Consider the following 25,375-nt stretch of genomic DNA (forward strand, 5'->3'; position numbering starts at 1 on the left):
GATGAAGGGGAAGGAAAAAGAGAAGACTGAGAAGCAGAAAACAAATAGGGAGCCCAGACGGACACACAGAAAAGTGAAGATAGGAAGAGGAGCCTCACACCCTCGGAATGAGACCTTCTGGGACCCGGTGGTCAGGGGAGAGGAAGGTATGAACCTGAGACAGGCTCGAGTGAGGAGCCACATGACGTGAATTCTGGTGCTCTCTGCAGGCAAGACCTTCAGTACCATTCGGTACGTAAGAAAAATACCAGGGTCTCCGGTAGGCTGTACTGAACAAGTTCTACTAAACCCATTTATAAATAAATACACACTTATTTAAAAGATCCACAATCATCACAGAAGGAAGCAAGTTACTGGCACGTACGTTTCCAGGGATTTACTTCAAACAGTCCTTTGTAGGCATCAACCACAAAAAGGGTCCCGTTGGGGCCGGCCCGGATGCCTAGGGGTCTCCCACAAGCAGGCTCGTCATCTCGGGTTTCTAGGGAAACAGACAGGAATCAGTGGCTGGCCCCAGATTCTGCCTGTAGCCCATCAGTGTCCAATTACCTTATCTATCCCGTCCTAAACCTGCATCGTGCTGCAGAGAACAAAAGTGACCATGGCATCAGCCCCTACCGTGTCCCAGGCCCTGAGAGCTTAGGATGATTGTCCAGTCTGTCCAGAGGGCCCACCAGAGAGTCAGGATGTGGACACACGCACAGCAACTGGCACTCAAGGATCACGCTCACATCAGCGTTTGGAGACTCAAAACAGTCAGCGCAGGCATAGGCTCCACCCCCAGATTCCTTAGCAGACAAAGGCCCCTCCCCTAGATCCCCCAGCAGGCAGAGGCCCCACCCCCGGACCTCCCAGCAGGCACAGGCCCCACCCCCGGATCCCCCAGCAGGCACAGGCCCCACCCCCAGATCCCTTAGCAGACACAGGCCCCAACCCCAGATCCCCCAGCAGGCACAGGCCCCACCCCCAGATCCCTTAGCAAACACAGGCCCCAACCCCAGATCCCCCAGCAGGCACAGGCCCCACCCCCAGATCCCTTAGCAGACACAGGCCCCACCCCCAGATCTCCCAGCAGGCACAGGCCCCACCCCTGGATCCCCCAGCACTCCAGGAGTGGGGTTGAAGCCCCACAGCTGGACCTGAATGCTGTGCCCGTCCAAGGACATGGCAGGGTCCCTCCACCCATCATAAAGGAAAAGCTACCATTTTACTCCTTAGATCCATTCTCCTGTTCTACTACCTATATTCTTTTTAAACCTGTGGTAAAGCATATTTAGTGCTGGGCACTCACTGCAGGGCACTTCCCACAGGATGCTTACTGCAGGGTACTTACTAATGAGTGCTTATTGCAGGGTGCTTACTATTGGGTGCTTACTACTCAGTGCTTATTGCAGGGTGTTTACCAGAGTGCTTACTGCAGGGTGCTTACTACTGGGTGCTTACTACTCAGTGCTTATTGCAGGGTGCTTACCAGAGTGCTTATTGCAGGACACACTGCAGAGGCACTTACCATGCGTGCTTATATTAGGATGCTTATCACAGGATGCTTACTGCAGAGGCACGTATGGCCACAATACGGAGTGGGAAAGCAGGTTGAATACTCATAAGCAGAGTATAATCCCATCACTTACAACCATGTGTGGGTGTGAGTCCATGAACAGAAAGAGATCTGAAAAGTTATTTGTTACACTGTTAACAAGTTACACCTGAGAAGACTCTAGGTGATTTTTACTTTCTTCTTTGTGCTGTTCCCACTTTACTATAAAAATGCATCATTTTTACAAAAACATTCTAGCTCCTAACAAAAGGGAAAGTAAGTCTGTGCTGCTGATGCTGCTGCTAAGTCGCTTCAGTTGTGTCCAACTCTGTGCGACCCCATAGATGGCAGCCCACCTACCAGTGCTTAAATAGTGAGTTTCTAAAACCTGAGGGACTTAAGGGTAATTCACTCTGGATGAAGGGCTGAGGTCCACGGTAGGCTAGTGCAGGGAATGCACTTTGGCACCTGAGGAACAAAGCCTAGCACCTCCCACAGCAGCTCTGGGGTGCGTGCTGAGGTGAGGGGTGTGAGGGGCCTGGAGGGAAAGTATGACCACAGGGAGCCTCAGCTGGACAGCGGGGCTCTCCTCTTCCAAAGACCTGACTTCCAGGAAACAGCTCCTCTCAGCACCTTCCTTGGGTGTCTGAAGAGACACAAAGGTGGTCACCAAAACTTACTGCACGGGCCTGAGCCAAAGCGAGCAATGGTCTCTACTTCACCATTTTCAAGTTTTACAACTCGGCCATCTGCTGTACCCGTGAACATCACATCTGTTCAAAGACAGGAAGGAATAAGGGTATTACTAGGTTAGCCTAAGAACTATGCTCTCACCACCACCTACAACAGAGGTGGCCAGTCTGTGCTTTGTTTCCAGAGAGGAAACGGCAGTTTTGAAAATGAAAGCAAGTGGTGTCTGGGGCCAAAAGCCTTAACAAGTGCAGCGATAATGCCATAGGGGCCTTGGAACCAGCATGGGAGTGACCCTGAGGCTGGAGCAAAGGCACAGCAGACACCAGTCAGAGATAAAAACAGGATTTGCTACCTGCAAAGAAGTGGGAACCCTCAGGCTGATGCTCAGCACTTTGGTCTGTTCACATCTGCCTCATGGCAGTGTCTAATTGCTGAAGGTGACTATCCAACCAAAGGGAAACAACTGCTGGGAAGGACCCTGGGTGTAAAATCAAGTGCTCGCTTCAGCAGCACATATACTAGAATAAGAACCACGCAAAACTTGCAATGATGTGCAAATTCATGAAATGCTCCATATTTTTAAATGTAAATATTGCAAACTCTAGGGGAGCCACTAAAAAAAGTATTTAAAATAAGTATAACTGATAGGCAAAGAATGGACAGAAAAGAGAATCATATAAGATGCTCAACTGAACTACTGAACTCCCAAAGTGAATGAGAAAATAAGGAAGAAAATAACATAAGCAATGAATAGAAAACGGTAACAAACATGCGAGAGAGTAATCCAACAACAGCTGACCCTTGAACAACTGGGGGTTAGGGGGCGTCAACCCTCTGCACAGTCAAACATCTGTGGATAACTTTATGGTCAGCCCTCACATCCTCAAGGTCCTGAATCTGCGAGGTTCTGCATCACAAGATTCCAGACCCATGGATTTAAGTAACTGTGGATGCAGCAGTGCTGCAGAATGTGTTCAATGGAAAAAAAATCCATGTTTAAGTGAACCTGAGTTGTTAAAGGGTCAACTGTATATCAATTATCATTTTAAATATTAATGGCATAAAAACCTCAATTAAAAGACAGAGATTGTCATTGAGTGTATTAGAAAACAAGACACAACGAAATGCAGTCTGTAAGAAGCTCTCTTTAAATATACAGACACACAGAGATGAAAAATGAAGGGGTAAAGAAAAATACACCACACTACCACTAATTAAAATAAAGCTGCAGGGCTAGGAACCTGATAAGGGATAAAGAAGACCATCAGGTAACAACAAAGGTCAACTGTAGAGGAGACACAACAGTCCTTAACATGTATGTGCCCGATAATAATTGTCAAAATACATGAGGCAAAACTGATACAACTGCAAGGAAGCCCAGGAATCCAGGATCAGAGGAGAAGACCCCAGCATCCCTCCCTCAGAAACAGAAAGACCCTGATGGGCAGCAAGATTCGACTGCACAGCACAGTCAGAAAACAGGGAGCTGGCTGCAACGTCCTGGGGAAAACCATAATGAAAAATAAAACGGAAAAGAATATACATATACGTATAACTGAGTCACTTTAATGTATAGTGGAAATTAACACAACACTGTAAATCAACTATATGTCTAAATAAATAAATGGACAGATCCTGCCAACAAAAAATCAACCCTAATTGAAGCCCATTCGCGTATAGCCAGTGCTCCACAAGAGAAGCCACCACAATGAGAAGCCCGTGCACTGCAACAAAAAAGTAACCCCACTCGCCACAACTAGACGAATACCCAGTGCAGCCAAAAACAATAATAAGAAAATCAATAAAGACACAGTTGAACTCAACAGCACCATTGATTAACTAGATATAATTGACACCCTTCAACACCTCATCCAACAAACAGCAAAATATATATTTTTCTTGAGTTCACATTAAACATTCACTAAGACAGACCACATTTTGGGCCATAACATATGCCTTAATAAGTTTAAAAGAACAGAAATGATATAATGTCTGCTCTCACACGAGCATGAAATTAAACTGGAAATCACTAAAAGAAAGAGCTGAAAATCCCAAACTACTTGGAGATTAAACAGCATACACTTCTAACTAATACATAGGTCAAAGAAGAAATCTCAAGAGGAATTACAAAACATTTTGAACTAAGTTAAAATGAAAATGCAACTTACCAAAAATTTCCTGGAGGCAGAGAAAACAGTGCTTAGAAAGTTACAGCATCAAAGACACATATTAGAAAAGAAAGAGACCTAAAATCAGTCATCTAAGCTTCCATCTTTGGAAACTAGAAAAAGAAGAACAAAGGAAACCCAAGGTAAGCAAAGGAAAGAATAAAAATTAGAGCAGATATCAACGAAATTGAAACAGGAAATCAATGAAGAAAAATCAACAAAATCAAAAGTTGGTTCTTTGAAAAAAATCAATCAAATAAATAATCCTTTAGCTAGGCTAACAAAGATAGAAATTACCAGTATCAGAAACGAAAGACCCCCTGGGCATTAAGAGGATACTAGAGAAACACTATGAACAACTCTAAGTCCACAAATTTGATAATGTAGATGGAACAGTCCGATTCCTTGCAAGACACAATCTGCCAAAACTCACACAAGAGACAATTTGAATCAGTCTGTATCTATTGATATAATGGTCATCTGAGTTAAATTCACCCATTCCAGTCCATTTCAGTTCACTGATTCCTAGAATGTCAACATTCACTCCTGTCATCTAGTTTGACCACTTCCAATTTGCCTTGATTCACGGACCTGACATCCAGGTTCCTATGCAATATTGCTCTTTACAGCATTGGACCTTGCTTCTATCACCGGTCACATCCACAGCTGTGTATTGTTTTTGCTTTGGCTCCATCCCTTCATTCTTTCTGGAGTTATTTCTCCACTGATCTCTAGCAGCATATTGGGCACCTACTGACCTGGGGAGTTTCTCTTTCAGTATCCTATTATTTTGCCTTTTCATACTGTTCGTGGAGTTCTCAAGGCAAGAATACTGAAGTGGTTTGCCATTCCCTTCTCCAGTGGACCACATTCTGTCAGATCTTTCCACCATGACCCGCCCGTCTTGGGTTGCCCCACGGGCATGGCTTAGTTTCATTGAGTTAAGACAAGGCTGTGGTCCTAGTATGATTAGATTGACTAGTTTTCTGTGAGTATGGTTTCAGTGTGTTTGCCCTCTGATGCCCTCTTGCAACACCTACTGTCTTACTTGGATTTCTCTTACCTTGGGCATGGGGTATCTCTTCACGGCTGCTCCAGCAAAGCGCAGCCATTGCTCCTTACCTTGGACGAGGGGTATGACCATTGTATCTACTACTGCGGGCAGGAATCCCTCAGAAGAAATGGAGTAGCCATAATGGTCAACAAGAGAGTCTGAAATGCAGTACTTGGATGCAATCTCAAAAACGACAGAATGGTCTCTGTTCATTTCCAAGGCAAACCATTCAATATCACAGTAATCCAAGTCTATGCCCCAACCAGTAACACTGAAGAAGCTGAAGTTGAACGGTTCTATGAAGACCTACAAGACCTGTTAGAACTTACACCCAAAAAAGATGTCCTTTTCATTATAGGGGACTGGAATGCAAAAGTAGGAAGTCAAGAAACACCTGGAGTAACATGCAAATTTGGCCTTGGAATACGGAATGAAGCAGGGCAAAGATTAATAGAGTTTTGCCAAGAAAATGCACTGGTCATAACAAACACCCTCTTCCAACAACACAAGAGAAGACTCTATACATGGACATCACCAGATGGTCAACACCGAAATCAGATTGATTATATTCTTTGCAGCCAAAGATGGAGAAGCTCTATACAGTCAGCAAAAACAAGACCAGGAGCTGACTGTGGCTCAGGCCATGAACTCCTTATTGCCAAATTCAGACTTAAATTGAAGAAAGTAGGGAAAACCACTAGACCATTCAGGTATGACCTAAATCAAATCCCTTATGATTATACAGTGGAAGTGAGAAATAGATTTAAGGGACTAGATCTGATAGATAGAGTGCCTGATGAACTATGGAATGAGGTTCGTGACATTGTACAGGAGACAGGGATCAAGACCACTCCTATGGAAAACAAATGCAAAAAAGCAAAATGGCTGTCTGGGGAGGCCTTACAAATAGCTGTGAAAAGAAGAGAAAAGAAAAGCAAAGGAGAAAAGGAAAGATATAAACATCTGAATGCAGAGTTCCAAAGAATAGCAAGAAGAGATAAGAAAGCCTTCTTCAGCGATCAATGCAAAGAAATAGAGGAAAACAACAGAATGGGAAAGACTAGGGGTCTCTTCAACAAAATCAGAGATACCAAAGGAACATTTCATGCAAAGATGAACTCGATAAAGGACAGAAATGGTATGGACCTAACAGAAGCAGAAGATATTAAGAGGTGGCAAGAATACACAGAAGAACTGTACAAAAAAGATCTTCACGACCCAGATAATCACGATGGTGTGATCACTGGCCTAGAGCCAGACATCCTGGAATGTGAGGCCAAGTGGGCCTTGGAAAGCATCACTACGAACAAAGCTAGTGGAGGTGATAGAATTCCAGTTGAGCTATTCCAAATCCTGAAAGATGATGCTGTGAAAGTGCTGCACTCAATATGCCAGCAAATTTGGAAAACTCAGCAGTGGCCACAGGACTGGAAAAGGTCAGTTTTCATTCCAATCCCAAAGAAAGGCAATGCCAAAGAATGCTTAAACTACCGCACAATTGCACTCATCTCCCACGCTAGTAAAGTAATGCTCAAAAATCTCCAAGCCAGGCTTCAGCAATATGTGAACCGTGAACTTCCTGATGTTCAAGCTGGTTTTAGAAAAGGCAGAGGAACCAGAGATCAAATTGCCAACATCTGCTGGATCATGGAAAAAGCAAGAGAGTTTCAGAAAAACATCAATTTCTGCTTTACTGACTATGCCAAAGCCTTTGTGTCGATCACAATAAACTGTGGAAAATTCTGAAAGAGATGGGAATACCAGACCACCTGATCTGCCTCTTGAGAAACTGTATGCAGGTCAGGAAGCAACAGTTAGAACTGGACATGGAACAACAGACTGGTTCCAAATAGGAAAAGGAGTTCGTCAAGGCTGTATATTGTCACCCTGTTTATTTAACTTATATGCAGAGTACATCATGAGAAACGCTGGACCGGAAGAAACACAAGCTGGAATCAAGATTGCTGGGAGAAATATCAATAACCTCAGATATGCAGATGACACCACCCTTATGGCAGAAAGTGAAGAGGAACTCAAAAGCCTCTTGATGAAAGTGAAAGTGGAGAGTGAAAAAGTTGGCTTAAAGCTCAACATTCAGAAAACAAAGATCATGGCATCCGGTCCCATCACTTCATGGGAAATAGATGGGGAAACAGTGGAAAGTGTCAGACTTTATTTTTCTGGGCTCCAAAATCACTGCAGATGGTGACTGCAGCCATGAAATTAAAAGACGCTTACTCCTTGGAAGGAAAGTTATCACCAACCTAGATAGCATATTCACAAGCAGAGACATTATTTTGCCAACAAAGGTTCGTCTAGTCAAGGCTATGGTTTTTCCTGTGGTCATGTATGGATGTGAGAGTTGGACTGTGAAGAAGGCTGAGCGCCGAAGAATTGATGCTTTTGAACTGTGGTGTTGGAGAAGACTCTTGAGAGTCCCTTGGACTGCAAGGAGATCCAACCAGTCCATTCTGAAGATCAGCCCTGGGATTTCTTTGGAAGGACTGATGCTAAAGCTGAAACTCCAGTACTTTGGCCACCTCATGCGAAGAGTTGACTCACTGGAAAAAGACTCTGATGCTGGGAGGGATTGGGGGCAGGAGGAGAAGGGGACGACAGAAGATGAGATGGCTGGATGGCATCACTGACTCGATGGATGTGAGTCTGAGTGAACTCCGAGAGTTGGTGATGGACAGGGAGGCCTGGCGTGCTGCGATTCATGGGGTCGCAAAGAGTGGGACACGACTGAGCAACTGATCTGACTGATCTGATCTGTATCTATTGAAGAAATGAATCAATAGTTAATAACCTTTCAAAACAGCACCAGGCTGAGATGGGTTCACTGATGAATTCTACCAAACATTTAGGAAGGAAGAAATGGTACCAACTTTCTATAATCTCTTCCAGAAAACAGAAGGAGAGTAATACTTCTTAACTCTTTCCATGAAGCCAGCATCACTTTAATACCAAAACCAGATAAAGTCATTTCAAGAAAACTACACACCAATATCTCTCAAGTACAAAGATGTGAAAATTCTCAATAGAATATTAGCAAATCAAATCCAAAATGTATAAAAGGAATTATACACCCCAACCAAATGGGATTTATCCCAAGTATGTAAGGCTCGTGTAGCATCTGAAAATCAGTTAAGTAACCCATAATATTAAAAGACTAAAGGAAAATTACATGAACTTATCAACAGATGCAGAAAAAGTATTGACAAAAATCCAACACCCATTTCATGATAAAAACCTTTAGCAAATTAGAACAGAGGGGAACTTCCTCAACTTGATAAAGAATATCTACGAAAAAACCTACAGTTAACATCATACTTAATGGTGAAAACTAGAAGCTTTCTCACTAAAATCAGGAACAAAGCAAGGATGTCCCCTTTCATCACTTCTTTACAATTAGCTGAAAGTTCTAGCTAATGCAGTAAGACCAGAAAAGGATATAAGAAGTATAAATAAAACTATCTTCATTTGTAGATGACACGACAGTCTATGTAGAAAATCCCAAAGAATCAAGAACACTTAATTCTTGCAAACTAATAAGCAATTATAGGAAGGCTGCAGGATACAAAGATAATATACTAAAGTCAATCAGCTTCCTATACACCAACAATGAACAAGTGAAATCCGAAATTAAAATCAGAGTATCAGGTGTTTCACTACCTTCCAAAAAGAATGAAATATTTAGGTCTAAATATAATGAAACATATACACGATCTAGATAAGAAAAACCATGAAATTCAGATAACAGAAATCAAAGAACTTAATAAAGGGAGAGACAGCCCATGCTCATGGATTAAAAGATACAACATTGTCAAAAGGTCAGTTCTTCTCAACCTGAGCTCTAGATTCAGAGCAATCCCAGCAGCTATTTTGTAGATAATCTACAAAATAATCCTAAAGCTTACATGAAGAAGCAAACATATAGAAGAGCCAACACAATTCTGAAAAAGAACAAACTTGGAGGACGGACACTACTTGACTTCAAGACTTACTACAGGGACTTCCCTGACGGGACAGTGGTTAAGACTTCACCTTCCAATGCAGGGGGCACAGGTTTGGTCCCTGTTCAGGGATGCCTCTCGGCCAAAAAAAAAAAACAGAAGCAATATTCAATAAAGACTTAAAAAAAAAAAACTTACTATAAAGCTACAATAACGAAGCCAATGTGGTAACAGCAAAAGAACAGAAAAACAGATCAATGGAACAGAATACAGAGCCCAGCAGTAGACCCACAACTCATCTCTAACAGAAGAGCAAGGGTAACACAATGAGGTATAGACGGTCTCTTCAACAAATCTTGCTGAAACAACTAGACATCCACGTGCAAAAAGATGAACCTAGACACAGACCCTACACCCTTCACAAAAATTAACTCAAAATGGACTTCAGACCTAAACATAAAACAAAAAACTACAAAACTCCTAGAAGATAAAAAAGGAGAAAACTTAGCTGACTTTGCGTATGGTGATGACATTTTAAATACAACACCAAAGATATGATCCATAAAAGAAAGAACTGATAAGCTGGGCTTCATTAAAACTTAAAAATTTCTGCTCTGAGAAAGACACTGTCTACAGAATGGGAAGACAAGCCACAGACTGGAACAAAATATCTGCAAACAATGCATCTAATAACGGACTTGCATCCAAAATATACAAAAAATTCTTTAAACTCAACAATAAGAAAATGAACAATCCAATTTTAAAAATATCCCAAAGACTTAAGACACCTCACCACAGAAGATCTACTATGGTGGAAAACAAACACACAAAATGATGTTCCACATCATATACATCAAGGAACTACAAATTAAAATAGCCATGAGATACCACTTCACACCTATTAAAATGGCCAAAATCTAGAACACTGACAGTACCCAACACCAGGGGTATGGAGCTACAAGAGATCCCACTCATGACTGGGGGGAGTGCCACTTCTGAAGACAGTTTGGCAACTTATAAAACTAAACAAGGTGAATGGAAAAATGAACTATGATACATCCAGGCAATGGAATATTATTCGTTAATAAAAAGGAATGAGCTATAAAGCTATAAAAGACTTGTGAATGTGAAAGTCACTCAGTCATGTCTGACTCTGCAACCCCCATGGACTGTAGCCCACCAGGCTCCTCTGTCCTTGGAGATTCTCCAGGCAAGAACACTGGAGTAGTAGCCTTCCCTTCTCCAGGGACCTTCCCAACCCAGGTCTCCCACATTGCAACCAGATTCTTTACCATCTGAGCCACCAAGGAAGCCCAAGAATACTGGAGTGGGTGGAAGCGTAAAATGCATAACAGTAAGCTAAAGAAGTCAATTTGAAAAGACTACCTGATGTATGATTCTAACTCTAAAACATTTGGGAAAGGCAAAACTATGGAAACAAGAAACAGATCAGTGGTTGCCAGAGGCTTGGGGGCAGAGTGGGACGAAGAGGCTGAACAGAGCAGATTTTAAGGGCCAGTAAAAATTCTCTGTATGATAATCTGATGATAGATACATGTCATTAAACCTTTGTCCAAACCCGTAGAACATACACACCAAGAGTAAACCCTGACGCAAACTATGGACTCTGGTAATGATGATGTGACAATGAGCAGCTGTCAACTGTACTCTCAATAAATGTACCATCTTGGGGGAGATGTTAATAATGCGGCAAGTAGGGGATGGAGGATATATGGTAAATCTCTGTATCTTCCCCTCCATGTTGCTGTGATTCCAAAATTGCTCTAAAAAGTAAAGTCTAAATGATGTTCATTGGTGACTCCTCTCCTGGCACCTCCCGAGGTGAGTGCCTCTCTCCACTGTCAGTAGCAGTGAGTCCAGGTGCCCTCATGCAGTTCACACCTGCAGGCGATAACCAGAAATGTCACCAAAGGACAAGCAGAGAAAAGACAGAAAAGGAGGTGTGATGACAGAGCAAGATAAGGCATCAGGCCCAATGGAAAAGACAAAAAAAAAAAGCATTCTCTGGGAGATCTGAGGTGGGGGAGAATCACTGGGACTCCTCAAAATTCCAATTTTAAATGTCAGTACTAGATTTCTTAACCAAAACCACAAAATTTTTGAAATTAATAAACAGCAATTTTTTTTAAGAGAAACACAAAGCTCAATCACAAAATGCCCATCTCTCTTGAGCAATTCTGACTCTGCCAGACAAAAGCAACAACCAACTACAGAAACACCCAGTCCTCAGGCCAGCCAAAGAGCAAGGCTGGGAAAGGCAGGCTGGTTCATAGCTTCGGAGGTGGGGGCGCGGGCCTGACAGGCCTTCAGAAGGAAACGGAAGCATGGCAGTCACCCATGGCCGTTCCACCACGCTCTGGGGTGATGGCCAGCAAGCTCAGGTAACAAGTTGCAGGAAATCTTCACGTCTCAATCCTCGCCAACCTCTTCACTAACCGTATCTTTGACTCCTAAGCTAAATTCTAACAGACAGGAAAGGCTTGTTCCAGGTTTCTACAGACTCAAGAATTAGAAACAGACCCTGTTCTAGTCTGGAGGTTCGGGCAAGTCTAAAGCAGATGGTTACCCTTAAATGTACCCACCAAGATGACCATTAAAAAAAGTGGAAATACTGAGAACAGTTCCTATTCTTGTCAAAAATGAAATCTACACAAAGACAACCTATGCTACATCAAGTAAGACCTACCCAATTGTGACAAATGAGCTAAAACACCAGTGTTCACGTTTTTCCTTTCTCCTTTCATTTTAAAGGGTCCAACAGTCTGAGCAGAATACAGCTTGTCAGACAGGAACTCAAAATCACCCAGCACTAAAACAGCCTGCAACTCAGAGAGGCAAGAGGCTCCCTCAGCATCTGCTAGACAAACAGGCACAATCGCAGCCAAGAAGGCTGCCCAGGACTCCCCCTGGCACTGTCCCCACAGAACCCCGCTCAGGCAGCAGACAGCGCCAAGTCCCAGGGGTCTACTTACCCCCAATATTTGCTATGGACTCTGGCCCAACAAGCTGATTTTCAAATAGCCTTTCCGCCTGTTGTAACTCCGTATTTGGTTGCAGCACACCAAGGAAGAGAGGGGGTTCTTTGAAGCTGTAAAATAATGCAATTATAGGGATTTGTCTATAAAAATATATGAAGAAAGTATTTACTGAAGACCTGCAAGGACCTACATGCATAATTCCCCATTCTTTGACAAAGGGCACACATTACAATAATATCCTTAGTTGCCAGAAGCACTAGTTAAAAGAAAAAACTTCCCAGGGTATCAGGAAAGGTCACAACACAGAAGAAAACTGAAGGCGTCAATGTGGCTGACGCAAAAACACTCTCCTGTCACCTGAGGCCCAGGGTGCCGGGCCTCCCCAACCCATCCAACAAACTTTACCCTCCAGCTCACAAAGCCTGGCATTTATTCTGCCACTGGCTGCCCGGCCATCCAGGCCCAACCGAGACAGAGAGCGCAGAGGACGTTTCACAGGGACGGCCTTGCTTCCTGCTCCATGGAGAGGACAGAAGACAGCTGGGCCTGGGGCCACCCCCCTGCGCCCACACAGGCGCAACCCCCCTGTGGCCTGGACCCTCACCCCCACCCCAGGCTCACGCAGAAGTGCCCAGGAGCTCTCCCGTCTCCTCCATCCACAGGCAAACACGCTGCTTCTCCCAAACCGTCAGCAACTGTTGCCACCCAGGGCCATGCCACCATCTTCCCTCCCCACTTCCTCCCTCATCCCCCAAGTCTGCTTGTGACCCAGCAGCCCACCTGCACTCTGTGAGACACAGATCAAGGGTGTCCACCCCTCAATACCTGCAAACGGGCCCTCTCCCCAGAGCCAAAGTCTCCCACGAACTCCTCGCCCAACAGTCCAGCCACAGCCTCCCCTCGCACTGCTCTCCCAGCCGGTCACCAAGGGCCCTGGGCATCTCCCATTTTAAACCCGCTGCCTCCTCCCATCACCTCCTCAGTGAAGCCTGCTCTGACCACGTAATGCAACACTCAGCACTGTCCCCAGAAGCCCAGATCCCACACCACTGTGTTTGCATCGTCAACTCCTCACTCCTCTGTCAGCTGCCTGTGCCCCCAACTTGCTGGGTTCTCACTGACTTGCTGGGTTCTCACTACTGTATCCTGAATGCCGGCCCCCAGGAGGCTCCCAGGGAGGGAGGGAGCAGGGGAGGGGAGTTCCCACGTGTCACCCCTCCCCCCGCACCAGGCCCGCCCCACCCACCCAGGAGGAGAACCAAGGGGAGGGTGGGGCTGGCGGTCTGGGAGTTCTCCATCCCCACCCCCTCCAAACAAAGCTCTTTACTTGCTGCCGCCCCTACTCAGGGCTCAGCACAACTCCCCTGGAACTAAACCTTCCCCTCCACCCTTGGCCCTGTCTCACAAATACAGCTTCCTAACTGCTCTTCAAAAGCACACTCGTGGTTCCACTAAAGAGCTTTATTTCCAGAGGGGGAGAGTAGGACTGGGACCTGCAACACACTTGGGTTCAAGCTCTGTGCAGGAAGGTCACACCTCCGGAGGGGCAGGGACGTGTGCAGACGACAATGGACAAGCACACGGAGCTGGGGGGCGGGGGGGGGGGGGCTCCCCGAGTCCCAGCCTCCCCGCCGTCCCCGTGGGCGCTGCCAGATTCCCTGCACTCAGGAAGGCCTCGAAGGGCTGCAGCATCAAACTAGTCAGGTTGGTGCACTGTCCCTGCCCCCAAGGGGAGACGGAAAAACACAGGAGAAAATGCAGCGGCCCGCAAGAAAGGCACCAGGGACGGCAGCACAGGCGCTCACTCCTGCTGACTCTCCTAAACTCAGTCACCGCCTATGCTCAGTTTCCGGTTTTCTCCTGTTTCTCCCCATGGTTCTTTCTATCTGATTAGGGTCATTCTTTAATCTTTCTTCTGAAATCAAACTGATAAAAATGTCCCCACCAGCTGTTGAGTATGTCTCACAAGCATGGGGCCAGGACATGGCCAGTGGCCTCGACTCAGCAGCAGTCACTGCGGCCTCCACCGCCCGCTCTGGGGAAGGACTGGGTTTCCATCCAGAAAGGAACAGAAACATGAGTTTTCATGAAAAGACAGGACCGTTTCTGTCATATTTAAAACATATTTCAGTTACTGTAAAATTTAACATAAAAGACACAGTAGTGTTGTAGAGAAGAGATTTTGTGCCTGTGATTTTTTGTTTGTTTTTATTTTTTTATTTTTTTTTACTTTACAATATTGTATTGGTTTTGCCATACATCAACATGAATCCGCCACGGGTGTACACATGTTCCTAATCCTGAACACCCCTCTCTCCTCCCTCCCCATACCATCCCTCTGGGTCATTCCAGTGCACCAGCCCCAAGCTTCCTGTGTGCCTATGATTTTAAAAACCAACAGGGACAGTAACTCTTCTAGCAACTGAAAGCTATTACCGTTAACTGTCAAAAATTTGCATTTTATTAACAGGGTAAAACTGTAAAACTCAAAGATAATAAATAAAAAGCAGCAACAAAGTGCTATGGGTAGTCAGGGATGTGAGGGGCAAACAGAAACACACAGAAATAAAACTTGGGCAAGGCCCACGAGACCTGCGGGGGAAGGAGCAGGATGGTGGCCCATGCCCCCGACCCTCAGGCAGGGAGACAGCCCGGGCTCCTCACAGATGCTCAGGAAACCTGTAGAGTGCCCCTCCCCCTGCCCCTGATCCCAACTCTCTGGCTCCACAGGTGGACACTCCCCTGTGGTAAGGAGGGAATATCCACCAAGCGGATATTCCTGAGCCCACGTCATCCACGCCTGATGACACTGCTGTGATTCCACCTCTGGGAACCCATGTGTCCCAACAGACGCTGGGCAACACCCTCCAGGAATCAGGGCATCACAGGTGTCATGTCCACCAGCCCCAGCTCTTCCTAACGAGGAAAAGAAGGCTGCTGTGCACAGCACGGTCTGGCCAAGCCTGGTGGCCTCCCTGGTGACTCTGCTCGCTAAAAGGCTGCCACCATCTGCATAACCAGCCACCTGGGAGGGTCTCCCCCAGTCCTGGGCCCTCCAGGTCTGTCTGTCCGCTGATTTCCTGGGTCTCCTGAAGGCAGAGCCCCCAGGCACCCCGAGCTGAGCCGCCAGCATGGAGCCGGCACCGCTCATCCCAAGCAGTGTCCGCCCCTTTCCTTGCTCTTTCTGCTCTGATCAGAGTCTCACAGAAGACCTTTTTGCTGCTGTTACCAGTACTATTCCCCAAACCTCAGTTCATTCCCGTTCTCACTGTCTGCCAGTCTTCTGCCTTCGTTCTGGCTTCGGGGGCCCACACCCCCAAAGCGGGAGCCAGTCATTCCCCAACTCTGAGCCCAGGAGAGACCCATCAGCCACGCCGGTTTCTATGGGTTTCTCCTCACCAGGCACATCTACTCCACCGACAAGGCTCGTTCTGCACAGCCTCAAAGCCTTCCTGACCTGGCTCCTCTCCGGGCTGCCGGGACGTCACATTACCTTTCCCCTGAATTTCTTCACCACTCTTGGCACGATTAACGACCTCTACTGAGATCAAAGGTCTTGGGTCCCCTTAGAAGCCGTATGTCCACCTGCTCCCCACCACCTCACTCTCCATGGCCAGCTCTCCAGCCCAGGTTTCAACCCCCAGCTTTGGAACACAAATCTCACTCCCACCTGGCACACTGGATTAGCAGAAAGGCCCAGGCAGTCTGCATTTGAGGCCAGTTTAGCCACCTCCTTCTACACAGTGACGGGGGCTGGCAGGAGGGAGACCTTCAGAGAGAGGACGCCCAACACACTGCCCACTGTGAAGCCTCCACTCTCACTCAGAAAACAACACATCATTCAGTTACACCTGTTAGCTTCCCTCTATGCTGAGACGGGGTTCTTATCTGAACTTTTCAACTTTACATGAACTCACAGCAAACTTCAGGCAGCTTCACCACCCTGAGCAGCTCTGAGGGGAAACCAGACTGCACAGCCCTTGACGTCGTGAACAATCACATCAAGAGGAGCCTGGCTCTGCGTGACTGTAACTACAAATGTGAATACCTTCACGAGACCTGAGGTGCACACTAGTTTTTCAAGTTATGATGGACTCCATTACCTACATATCCCCACTGATGAAGGGTAATTTAGGAAAAATAGAACAGTAATTACTATACAAGGTTTATTAAAAATCAACTACTACTGAAGTAAGTAAATCCTTACTTCAGGAAACATAGTTGTGACTGCCAAATAGCACTTATCAATAATTTTTAAAAAGCAGCTACTTAAAAAATTTAAACATGGCAACTTGAACTTAACCTTCGTTTGTGTGTCTGTGCTCTCGACACTTCAAATGAATTCAGGTTAATCACCTCTAACACTTAAGCTTCTCTTGTTTGGGATTTTTCTAGTTTTTAATGTTGGTTTGCACAGTTCTGTTTTTGAAAGAGTAGCATGCATAACACTGGGCACATGTTGTGTAACACCTGATTCAACACAGACCACAGGCACTAACGAGCTCACGCTCTCTCCTGCTCGGCATAACCCACCCTGCAGAGCAGGTTGATTTATTAGCCAAGAAGCTCTCAGCCCAATTTTGTCGAGCAGCGCCACCCACCCTGCCCGAGCTGCGCGGCTACTCACCTGAGAGGCTCCGGGTCTATAGGTGAGTCCAGCAGCACCAGGGCGCCAAGCAGGGGGATGGTGAGGAAGGCTGCCAGCATGAGGAAGGTGGCTCGGAATACTCTGCCGCTAAAGGAGCTGCCAGACACAAAGCACATGAAGGCATCCGCGGGGCTCAGACCGACTGGCTGCACCCTCAGCCCTCTGGGCAGGGGCAGCCCTCCCACCCAGCCTGCCCCTTTCGAGGGCACCACCTCCGTGGCGGTGACTAAAGGTCAGCACTGTTTGCTAGGATGGCAATCATGCCCTTGTTCTTTTTTTAATCTTCTGGGGTATGGAACACTCAACAGTTACCTCCCAGGTAGTCTGATGAGCGGTATCCTGGATCCTCCAGCAGATGCTAAAAGCCAGTAAACTCAAAGAACCAATGAGCACAAAGTGACAGAGGTGTGAGTGAAGCTGTGGGAAGGAGCCACCCTCGTCTCCACCTCTGACCACCGAGGCTCAGAGCAGCAAGGATCAGAGACACATCCACAAAGGAAACAGAGGCAGAACATCCTGAAGGTCCAAACCCAACCATTTCCAGACACTGGAGAACCTGCAAAGCCACACCTCCAGACCACCCCTTCAAAAGCCATGGGGAGACCTGGCAGTGGCCTGGGACCTCAAGCAGAGTGTGTGGACAAATGACCACCGGGGCTGAAACACCCCCCAACAACCCTCACAAACGACCTCACTCACTCGTGGGCCAGGCAGCACGTGAAGCCTCCGGCTCAGAAATAAACTGCCGGGATCACTATTTGCCTGCATCAGGATGTTCAGATTCACTAACACCTGAAACCAAGAGTAACTTGCTGCTGCTGCTGCTGCTGCTAAGTCGCTTCTGTCATGTCCGACTCTGTGCGACCCCATAGACGGCAGCTCACCAGGCTCCCCCGTCCCTGGGATTCTCCAGGCAAGAGTACTGGAGTGGGGTGCCATTGCCTTCTCCGAAGAGTAACTTAGAGCAAATTAAAATCCTGAGCTCCTAAAGTGGAAAATCTTTTTCTATCCAAAAAAGCTGACTTGAAAAAAGTTAGGACTCACACCTGACAAACTAAGGGCAATGTTTCATTTGCTTTTTGACAACAGTTTCAACTGAGAATGCAGAAATGTGTGGGCCGGGGGTGGGCAGTCCGCTGCCAGAAGGACGGGACGGAGGGTCACCACTAACACCTCCTGCCGAGGACAGGAGGAGATGCCTGGACCCGGAGCCCAGAGTCAGGTTTCAAACACGCTGCACAAGCTGACCATGTCTGCTCTCCTGGGGGATTCTGGGGTGAAGACAAACACCCAGTGTGGCCCCTGTGAGCCTGTGCTCAGCACCACGTGTCCCGCTTCACCCCAGAAGAAGCCCAAGGCAGCACTTCCTGTCATGCCTTCCATCACTCAACAACACAGAAGTTTTCCACTCACCTACTAAGGGACACTTGTTGGGAAGGGGAGATGAGAAGGGGTTACTTAATGGCAACAAGCAGTTTCATGGGACGAGGACAAGTTTTGAAACTAGACAAGAGTGGTGGTTGCCCAACAGTAAACATTGCTGAACCGTATGCACTCTAAGGAGGTTCCTTTTACATTATGTACCCCAACTCAAAAAGATGTCAACGGTGATGAGAATGTTCTTCACTTAGACTGTGGTGATTTGTCCCTTTAGCAAATCTCTCTAAATAAGCTAAAAATCCCTGAATTGGACATTCTAAACTGGTGACTGATATGCGAATTACAGCTCCACAAAGATGTCCACAAAGTAAAAGTCAGTGACCGCCTGTCCAGAGGCTGGGACACACGCCACTCAGGACTTCCTTGGGTGCCCGATCTGTCAGTGCGACGACCACAGCCGGCGACTACACGGGCAGAGGGTGTCTGCAAGGGCTTGGGGCAGGAATGACGTGGTCCTGTGGTTCCTTCAAAAGTAGAGTCCCAAAGGGCGGGCCACATGGCACTGCACAAACTGTCCCTTAGAGCCCACGAGGAAGGACGGCGTCCTGCCAAGGGGGCTCATGCAATCAGCCCGCGCCCACCCAGCAGAGAGTTGCAGGCCCTGGGGGAAGCTGCCTTGTGCAAACTCACCAACAAAAGTGGTGACACTGGCCAAAGTGTCCCTTTCCCTTTTCCTTGCCAAACACATTTCCACATAAAACAGGTCCTTCCTGTCTAACTTGGACTCTGTTCTAACTCTCCTTTTCTATGTGATAGTGTATATTTTAAAATCTGAATTTAGGAATGTGATTCGGAGCTTGTGGCAGCGTGCTTGAAGACCTGCTTGCCCCTTCCTACGACGGGGAAAATGAGAAGTCCAGCCTGGATAGAAAGTGACTGCTTGCAGCTAGAAAGGTGGCCGGAACTCCAGCAAAGCCTCGTGTCCACACACTCCAACCTGCCGGGCAGACTCAAGCCCCAGTTGTTCCTGATGTGCGGCTGGACACTGCTGACCTGATCCAACCCCTCTCCAGGGAAAGAAGTCCATGAGCACCCTGGCTGACCACCAGCCAGTTCCTACTGGAAAGCTCCGTACAGGGTCAGGTTTTAGAACCGGCAGCTTGGCCCCACGCTGTTTACTTCCTCACTGCAGGCTGAGACTCTAGCTCTGCAGGGCCATCAAACTCCAACTTTACATATCCAGTAACTTGACAAATGGCCCAAACACGGAAGTTTTTAGCCATTCGGAGCCTGCCTGCTTTATGTGCTTGGTGAAACCTCCCCAGACAGTGGCTCAGTTCAGTTCAGTCGCTCAGTCATGTCTGACTCTTTGTGACCCCATGGACTGCAGCACGCCAGGCCTCCCTGTTCATCACCAACTCCCGGGGTTTACTCAAACTCATGTCCATTGAGTCGGTGATGCCATCCAACCATCTCATCCTGTGTCGTCCCCTTCTCTTCCTGCCTTCAATCTTTCCCAGCATCAGGGTCTTTTCAAATGAGTCAATTCTTCACATCAGGTGGCCAAAGTAGTGCAGTTTCAGCTTCAGCATCAGTCCTCCCAATGAATATTCAGGATTGATCTCCTTTAGGATGGGCTGGTTGGATCTCCTTGCAGTCCAAGGGACTCTCAAGAGTCTTCTCCAACACCACAATTCAAAAGCATCAATTCTTCGGCACTCAGCTTTCTTTATAGTCCAGCTCTCACATCCATACATGACTACTGGAAAAACCATAGCTTTGACTAGACGGACCTTTGTTGACAAAATAATGTCTGCTTTTTAATATGCTATCTAGATTGGTCATAACTTTTCTTCCAAGGAGCAAGCGTCTTTTAATTTCATGGCCGCAGTCACCATCTGCAGTGATTTTGGAGCCCCCAAAAATAAAGTCTGTCACTGTTTCCACTGTTTCCCCATCTATTTGCCATGAAGTGATGGGACCAGATGCCATGATCTTAGTTTTCTGAATGTTGAGTTTTAAGCCAACTTCTTCACTCTCCTCTTTCACTTTCATCAAGAGGCTCTTTAGTGCTTCTTCGCTTTCTGCCATAAGGGTGAAATCATCTGCGTATCTGAGGTTATTGATATTTCTCCTGGGAATCTTGATTCCAGTTTGTGCTTCATCCAGACAGTGGCTACCATTCAATAAAACAGAGCCTCACCACTTCTACTGAATATTCATTGGAAGGACTGATGCTGTAGCTGAAGCTCCAATACTTTGGCCACCTGATGGGAAGAACTGACTCCTTCAAAGACCCTTGGGAAAGGTTGAAGGCAGGAGGAGAAGGGGATGACAGAGGATGAGATGGTTGGATGGCATCATCAACTCGATGGACATGAGTTTGAACAAGCTCTGGGAGTCAGTGATGGACAGGGAAGCCTGGCGTGCTGCAGTCCATGGGGTCGCAAAAAGTCAGACATAACTGAGTGACTGAACTGAACTGAACTGAACTCCACTCCTACCCCAACTCCTGCCCTTGGAGCTCTCTGACCCTCACCTTGACCCAGAAGCCCCTCTTGTCCCCTCCCCTATGAGACTCCCCCACACGCAAACCTGTCAGTGTCACCCACAAAGCTCAGGTGGCTTCTGCCACCTGACAGCCATATCAGTTTCCTTCATCAGCTTCAGCAATCCCCAAACCCGCTACATAACACAAACAAGGAAGTGAATTTTTAATTTTGGTTCATTTTAATTAATTTAGATTTAACTAGTTACATGCGGCCAAGTGACTGCCACATCAGACGGTATCCCCTGGGAGTCCACAAGCACTCCGTGACCACCTGCGCAAGTGCCGCAGGCAGCTCACCCCGAGAGCAGAGCAGTCAAGTGCCTGCCCTCCATGCAGCCTGGGGTGGGCAAGGCCAGACAAGCAGCAACCAGCACAGAGAGGAGCAGTGCCTCAGACTGGCAGAGGGTGGGGAGGGTTTGAAGCCCACGGACTCTGCGCAGAGATTTCAGGAGAAGCAACTGGGCAGAGCCACGCAACCGAGGAAACAGGACTCAACGAGCTCCAGGCACAGGTGAGAGCCACACGACCCTGGGCACTGAGTCTGTAACTGGCAGGTGCACAGGTCCTGGAGGTGAGGTCAGAGAGCTCCTGACCCAGGCTCTGGGAGCACGATTATTGTAGCCCAAGGTTCATAAACTTTTTTGGCCGGCCCATCTCACTGCTGGCTCCTGTGAACTCAGAGTCAACTATAGTTCTGCGTCTGCTCTGTAACTGCCCGACCACACACTGCACTGTGCTCCATTTCGAAGTCGTGTCTGACTCTATGCAACCTCAGGGACTGTAGCCCGCCAGGCCCCTCTATCCACAGGATTCTCCAGGCAAGAATATTGGAGTGGGTTGCCATTTCCTCCTCCAAGGGAATCTTCCCAACACAAGGCTCGAGCCCGCGTCTCCTGCCTGCGTCTCCTACACTAGCTGGTGGATTATCCTTCACCACTTGAGCCACATGGGAAGCCCTGCACACCTGCACTACGTCCACTCATCTGAAGGACCCTTCATTTATCCAAACCATCTTCACCAACAAAGTGCTGCACAGGCCCATCCTACTCTCTTCAGTCTGTGCTGACACACCCCAGAAGGCCAGCCCCGTCCCTCCCAGGTGCCATCCGGGAGGTCAGCTTGCTTGCCCCAACCCCTACACCTGGAAGCCATCTCTACACCTGCACCCTCAGAGCCATGCCTGGGATGCACAGAATCTGACAACTACCAACGGCTCAGTCACAACTTACAAAATCCTGTTAAATGGGATTTACTGGGGCAAAATGTGGCGAAGGGTGTCCTCTAATAGCTTCTGCACACAAGACATCAAGGCCTCGAGGAACAAACTGAAGTCCCCACCCACACGCTCCATGAGATCAACACAGACCTGTGATTTCAAGCCCAAATCCACGAGAGACCGGAACCCCGGGTGCTGAGGTGATCCCTGGAACCTGAGACTCACGCACAATGGCCCAGTCCTTTCAAGTGACCACGCCCTGCATTGGTTCACTTTCCAGTCCTTTAAACCAGGGCTCCGAGACTGCAGGCATTGTTTTAGCACTGACACCAAATTGAAAACATGGTAAAAGAGCAATTTGAAAATACACACCCAGGGGAAGGGCTGAGAAAACTGTGGAATCCTGGCTCCCCACAACCTCATGAATTACGACAGCCCCAGCTGTCTCTCCCCACTGCCTCCCTTATGCTTCAGTCTTAAAAAGGAAAATGGACCTACGAGAGATTTTTAATTGGTCTGAAACCCTTTGGAAGCTTATTGAAAAAGAAGCTGGTAACTTTTCAACTCTTCACTCCTAAACAAGTACACATGGACATTAAACAGTTGTTCTCGCCTCTCAGACAGAACCATGTTCCCAAAGGGAAGGAATCCTTTCTGGGTTACAATCACTCTGTCAATAAACTTCTTAAACCTGTGGGGAAACTGATGCCAAATGACAATCATTAGAAACCTGGACTGGGGACTTCCCTGGTGGTCCAGTGGTTAACACTCTGCAATTCCACTGCAGGGGGCACAGGTTCAATCCCTGGACAAGGAACTAAGATCCTGCATGCCACGGCCAAAAAAAGATTACTGTTTAGATGCAGACACTCAACAACTTTGAAATAGAACATTATCTCCAAAACCTGATTTTAAAAATACACTTCCCACTGTCCAGAAGCCAATTCTGTCCTTCATTTGTGTTCCTGTCTCTTGCGACTCCATTCCTCTGTAACTTTACAAAAACCACGTCACTCACAAAGACTTCAATGGCCTCACCAGTAAAACAGAGCTAATGCCACCACTCATGCCAGAAGCCAGGAGACTGGGCAAGGTATCATTCAGTGTCCCATCCACTAAAATCTATTGTCCTACTTCTGTAAACTGAAGCAAATTTCCTGCTTCTGTAAATTGCCCTTTCTTTATTCTAAAGTTCAGCACATCTAAAGTTTACTATATAGCCATCACATTTCTATTTCCTTCAGATTCCTTTCCTTCACTCATTATACATAATACTTTTTTTTCTTAGATTGAACCCTCAAATTTTAAGGTAATCAAGATGACAATCAGATGAACTACTAGAAACCACTACAAAAGAAATGAAAACTAGAAAACTGAATGATAAAATTAAGAAAAAGCTAAAGAATTACAATATACACATAGGAAGGAAGGTGGGTGACAGGAAACAGACTTACAAAGACCCAGAAGAGGATCAAAGTAGAGAAGGGGAAACACAGGAAAGCCAAGAAAATGTCTTAAATCAACAGAGAGCAAAAGGCACCCAGGGGAAGACTAGCAACAGGTGAGGACTTTGGAACACAAAGTAACCCTGCCATTAAGGAGGAAATCCCAGAGAAACTGAAAAACAATTAAATTAACTCTGCCCCCTGCCCTGGGGCCTACAGGGCCCAGCTAAGAGTTGGGCCCATCCAACTACTGCCCTTGGGTGCTCAATGCCCTGTGCCTCATAGCAGACCCAGGCCGGCTGCCCACCGGTCTCCTGGGCACAAGTGTGCGGCAACGAGTGGGCACGGTTGCACAGCACTGCTAGTACCAGCCTGTCTGCTCTGAAGGCTCCTAAGTCATCAGATGATCTCACAACATTCAGAGTCAAAAGGGTGACCGACTTGTCGTGGTCTGCCTGCGGTCAGCATTCAAAGTCCTACACCCTAGAATCCAGAGCAAAGCAGAATGGCCGGTCACCCCACAAAGAGGAGTGTATTCCCAATCTTTCCACTGGTCCCAGGACTCTTGCTAGTGAAAAAGTCTCCGAAAATCGTGGATTTTTAGAGACCAAACACTCCTTCCTTTCATTAGCATCAGGGAATAAATTCAGTCTCTCTCAGCAAAAACTGTGCTGCATTCAGTATGTACCACACCCAATGGCACGGCAAAAAATATCCCAATATTACCATCAACATATAAGTCAATCAGTTCCAAACTTTGAACCTGGGTCTATGTGGGGCCTCTTAGTTCTTAAAAACCTAAAGTTATGCCCCTCGGGGCACAAAGTTTAGAGGAGAATTTTCAGAACTTTAAAGGCTTATGCTTCCGTTTCTAGCTAACAAAGCAATGTATATTTACACTCGGGAAGGTTAGAAGAAGCGAAGTTGGGAGAAGATCTGATATACCCTTTATCAGGCACCAGCATCGCCGGAGCCCTATGCATGTCCGTCCCTACCGGGAAAACGTGCAAGGCTGGACCCTCACAGAAATTGCCCAACGACGTCCCTTCTGCTTCCCGCTCTTTCCGAGAAGGGCAGGTGCGGAAGCGGCTCCGCGGACGCCCCTGCGGCAAAGTGCCGCAGGGCCGAGGCCGGGGGGCTCTGGGGCCGGGCAATGACGCAGCGGCGGGGCCGAAGGGCCTCAGGTGCACCGCGCGGCGAGAGCCCGCTTCCACCCGCGAAGCAAGGCTGCCGAGGACTAAATGAGGCGCCAGCTGCTGTCGCCGCCTTGGGTGCACAGCCCCGCTCCAGGCCCGGCCTACCTGCCGCCCTTGGCCTCCGGTGTCCGGTTGTCGTCCGTGACCACCTGCGGCCGCAGGGGCCGGCGCTGCCGCAGCCCGTCAGCCTCGGTCATGGTTCTGAGGCGCCGGTCAGCTCCCCGCTCTGACCACCTCCCGCCCGGCGCGCGGAAGTGACGACCGAGGCTCCGCCTCCCCGCTCGGGCGCGCGCGGGACTGACGTAGGACCCGCCCCTTGCGGCCTCCCGGGAGGTGGTAGCTGCGAGGTTCTTTTGCGCGAGTCCTAACCACCGCGACATCCCAGAGGCGGTGGCGGCTTCCGGGGTCCGGACTGCCGCGTCTTCGCCCCCGGCGGCCCCGGCCCCTCACGTGCGATCTGACCGTGAGGCGGGCCCCACGGGTGGCGGGCGGGACGCGGCCCCCCACCGGAATCCCGGGGCCGTTTCCGAAC

General features: G+C 47.7%; 1 protein-coding gene across 3 annotated transcripts in view; it reads right to left on the bottom strand.

The window, feature by feature from the left end:
* Positions 1-25,071, bottom strand: part of APMAP (adipocyte plasma membrane associated protein) — a 30,367-nt gene extending 5,296 nt beyond the window's left edge. The window contains exons 1-5 of one of the 3 annotated variants that reach the window (XM_025000733.2): positions 24,949-25,046; positions 17,035-17,151; positions 12,402-12,517; positions 2,218-2,310; positions 365-481 (exon numbers count right to left, since the gene is read on the bottom strand). In XM_025000733.2, coding sequence (XP_024856501.1) covers positions 365-481; positions 2,218-2,310; positions 12,402-12,517; positions 17,035-17,151; positions 24,949-25,040 — 535 coding nt within the window. In that variant the 5' untranslated portion in view covers positions 25,041-25,046. 3 annotated transcript variants of the gene reach the window in all.
* Positions 25,072-25,375: the final 304 nt, after the last annotated feature.

Source organism: Bos taurus, chromosome 13 (genome assembly GCF_002263795.3).
Source record: "Bos taurus isolate L1 Dominette 01449 registration number 42190680 breed Hereford chromosome 13, ARS-UCD2.0, whole genome shotgun sequence".
Classification (NCBI taxonomy): Eukaryota; Metazoa; Chordata; class Mammalia; order Artiodactyla; family Bovidae; genus Bos; species Bos taurus.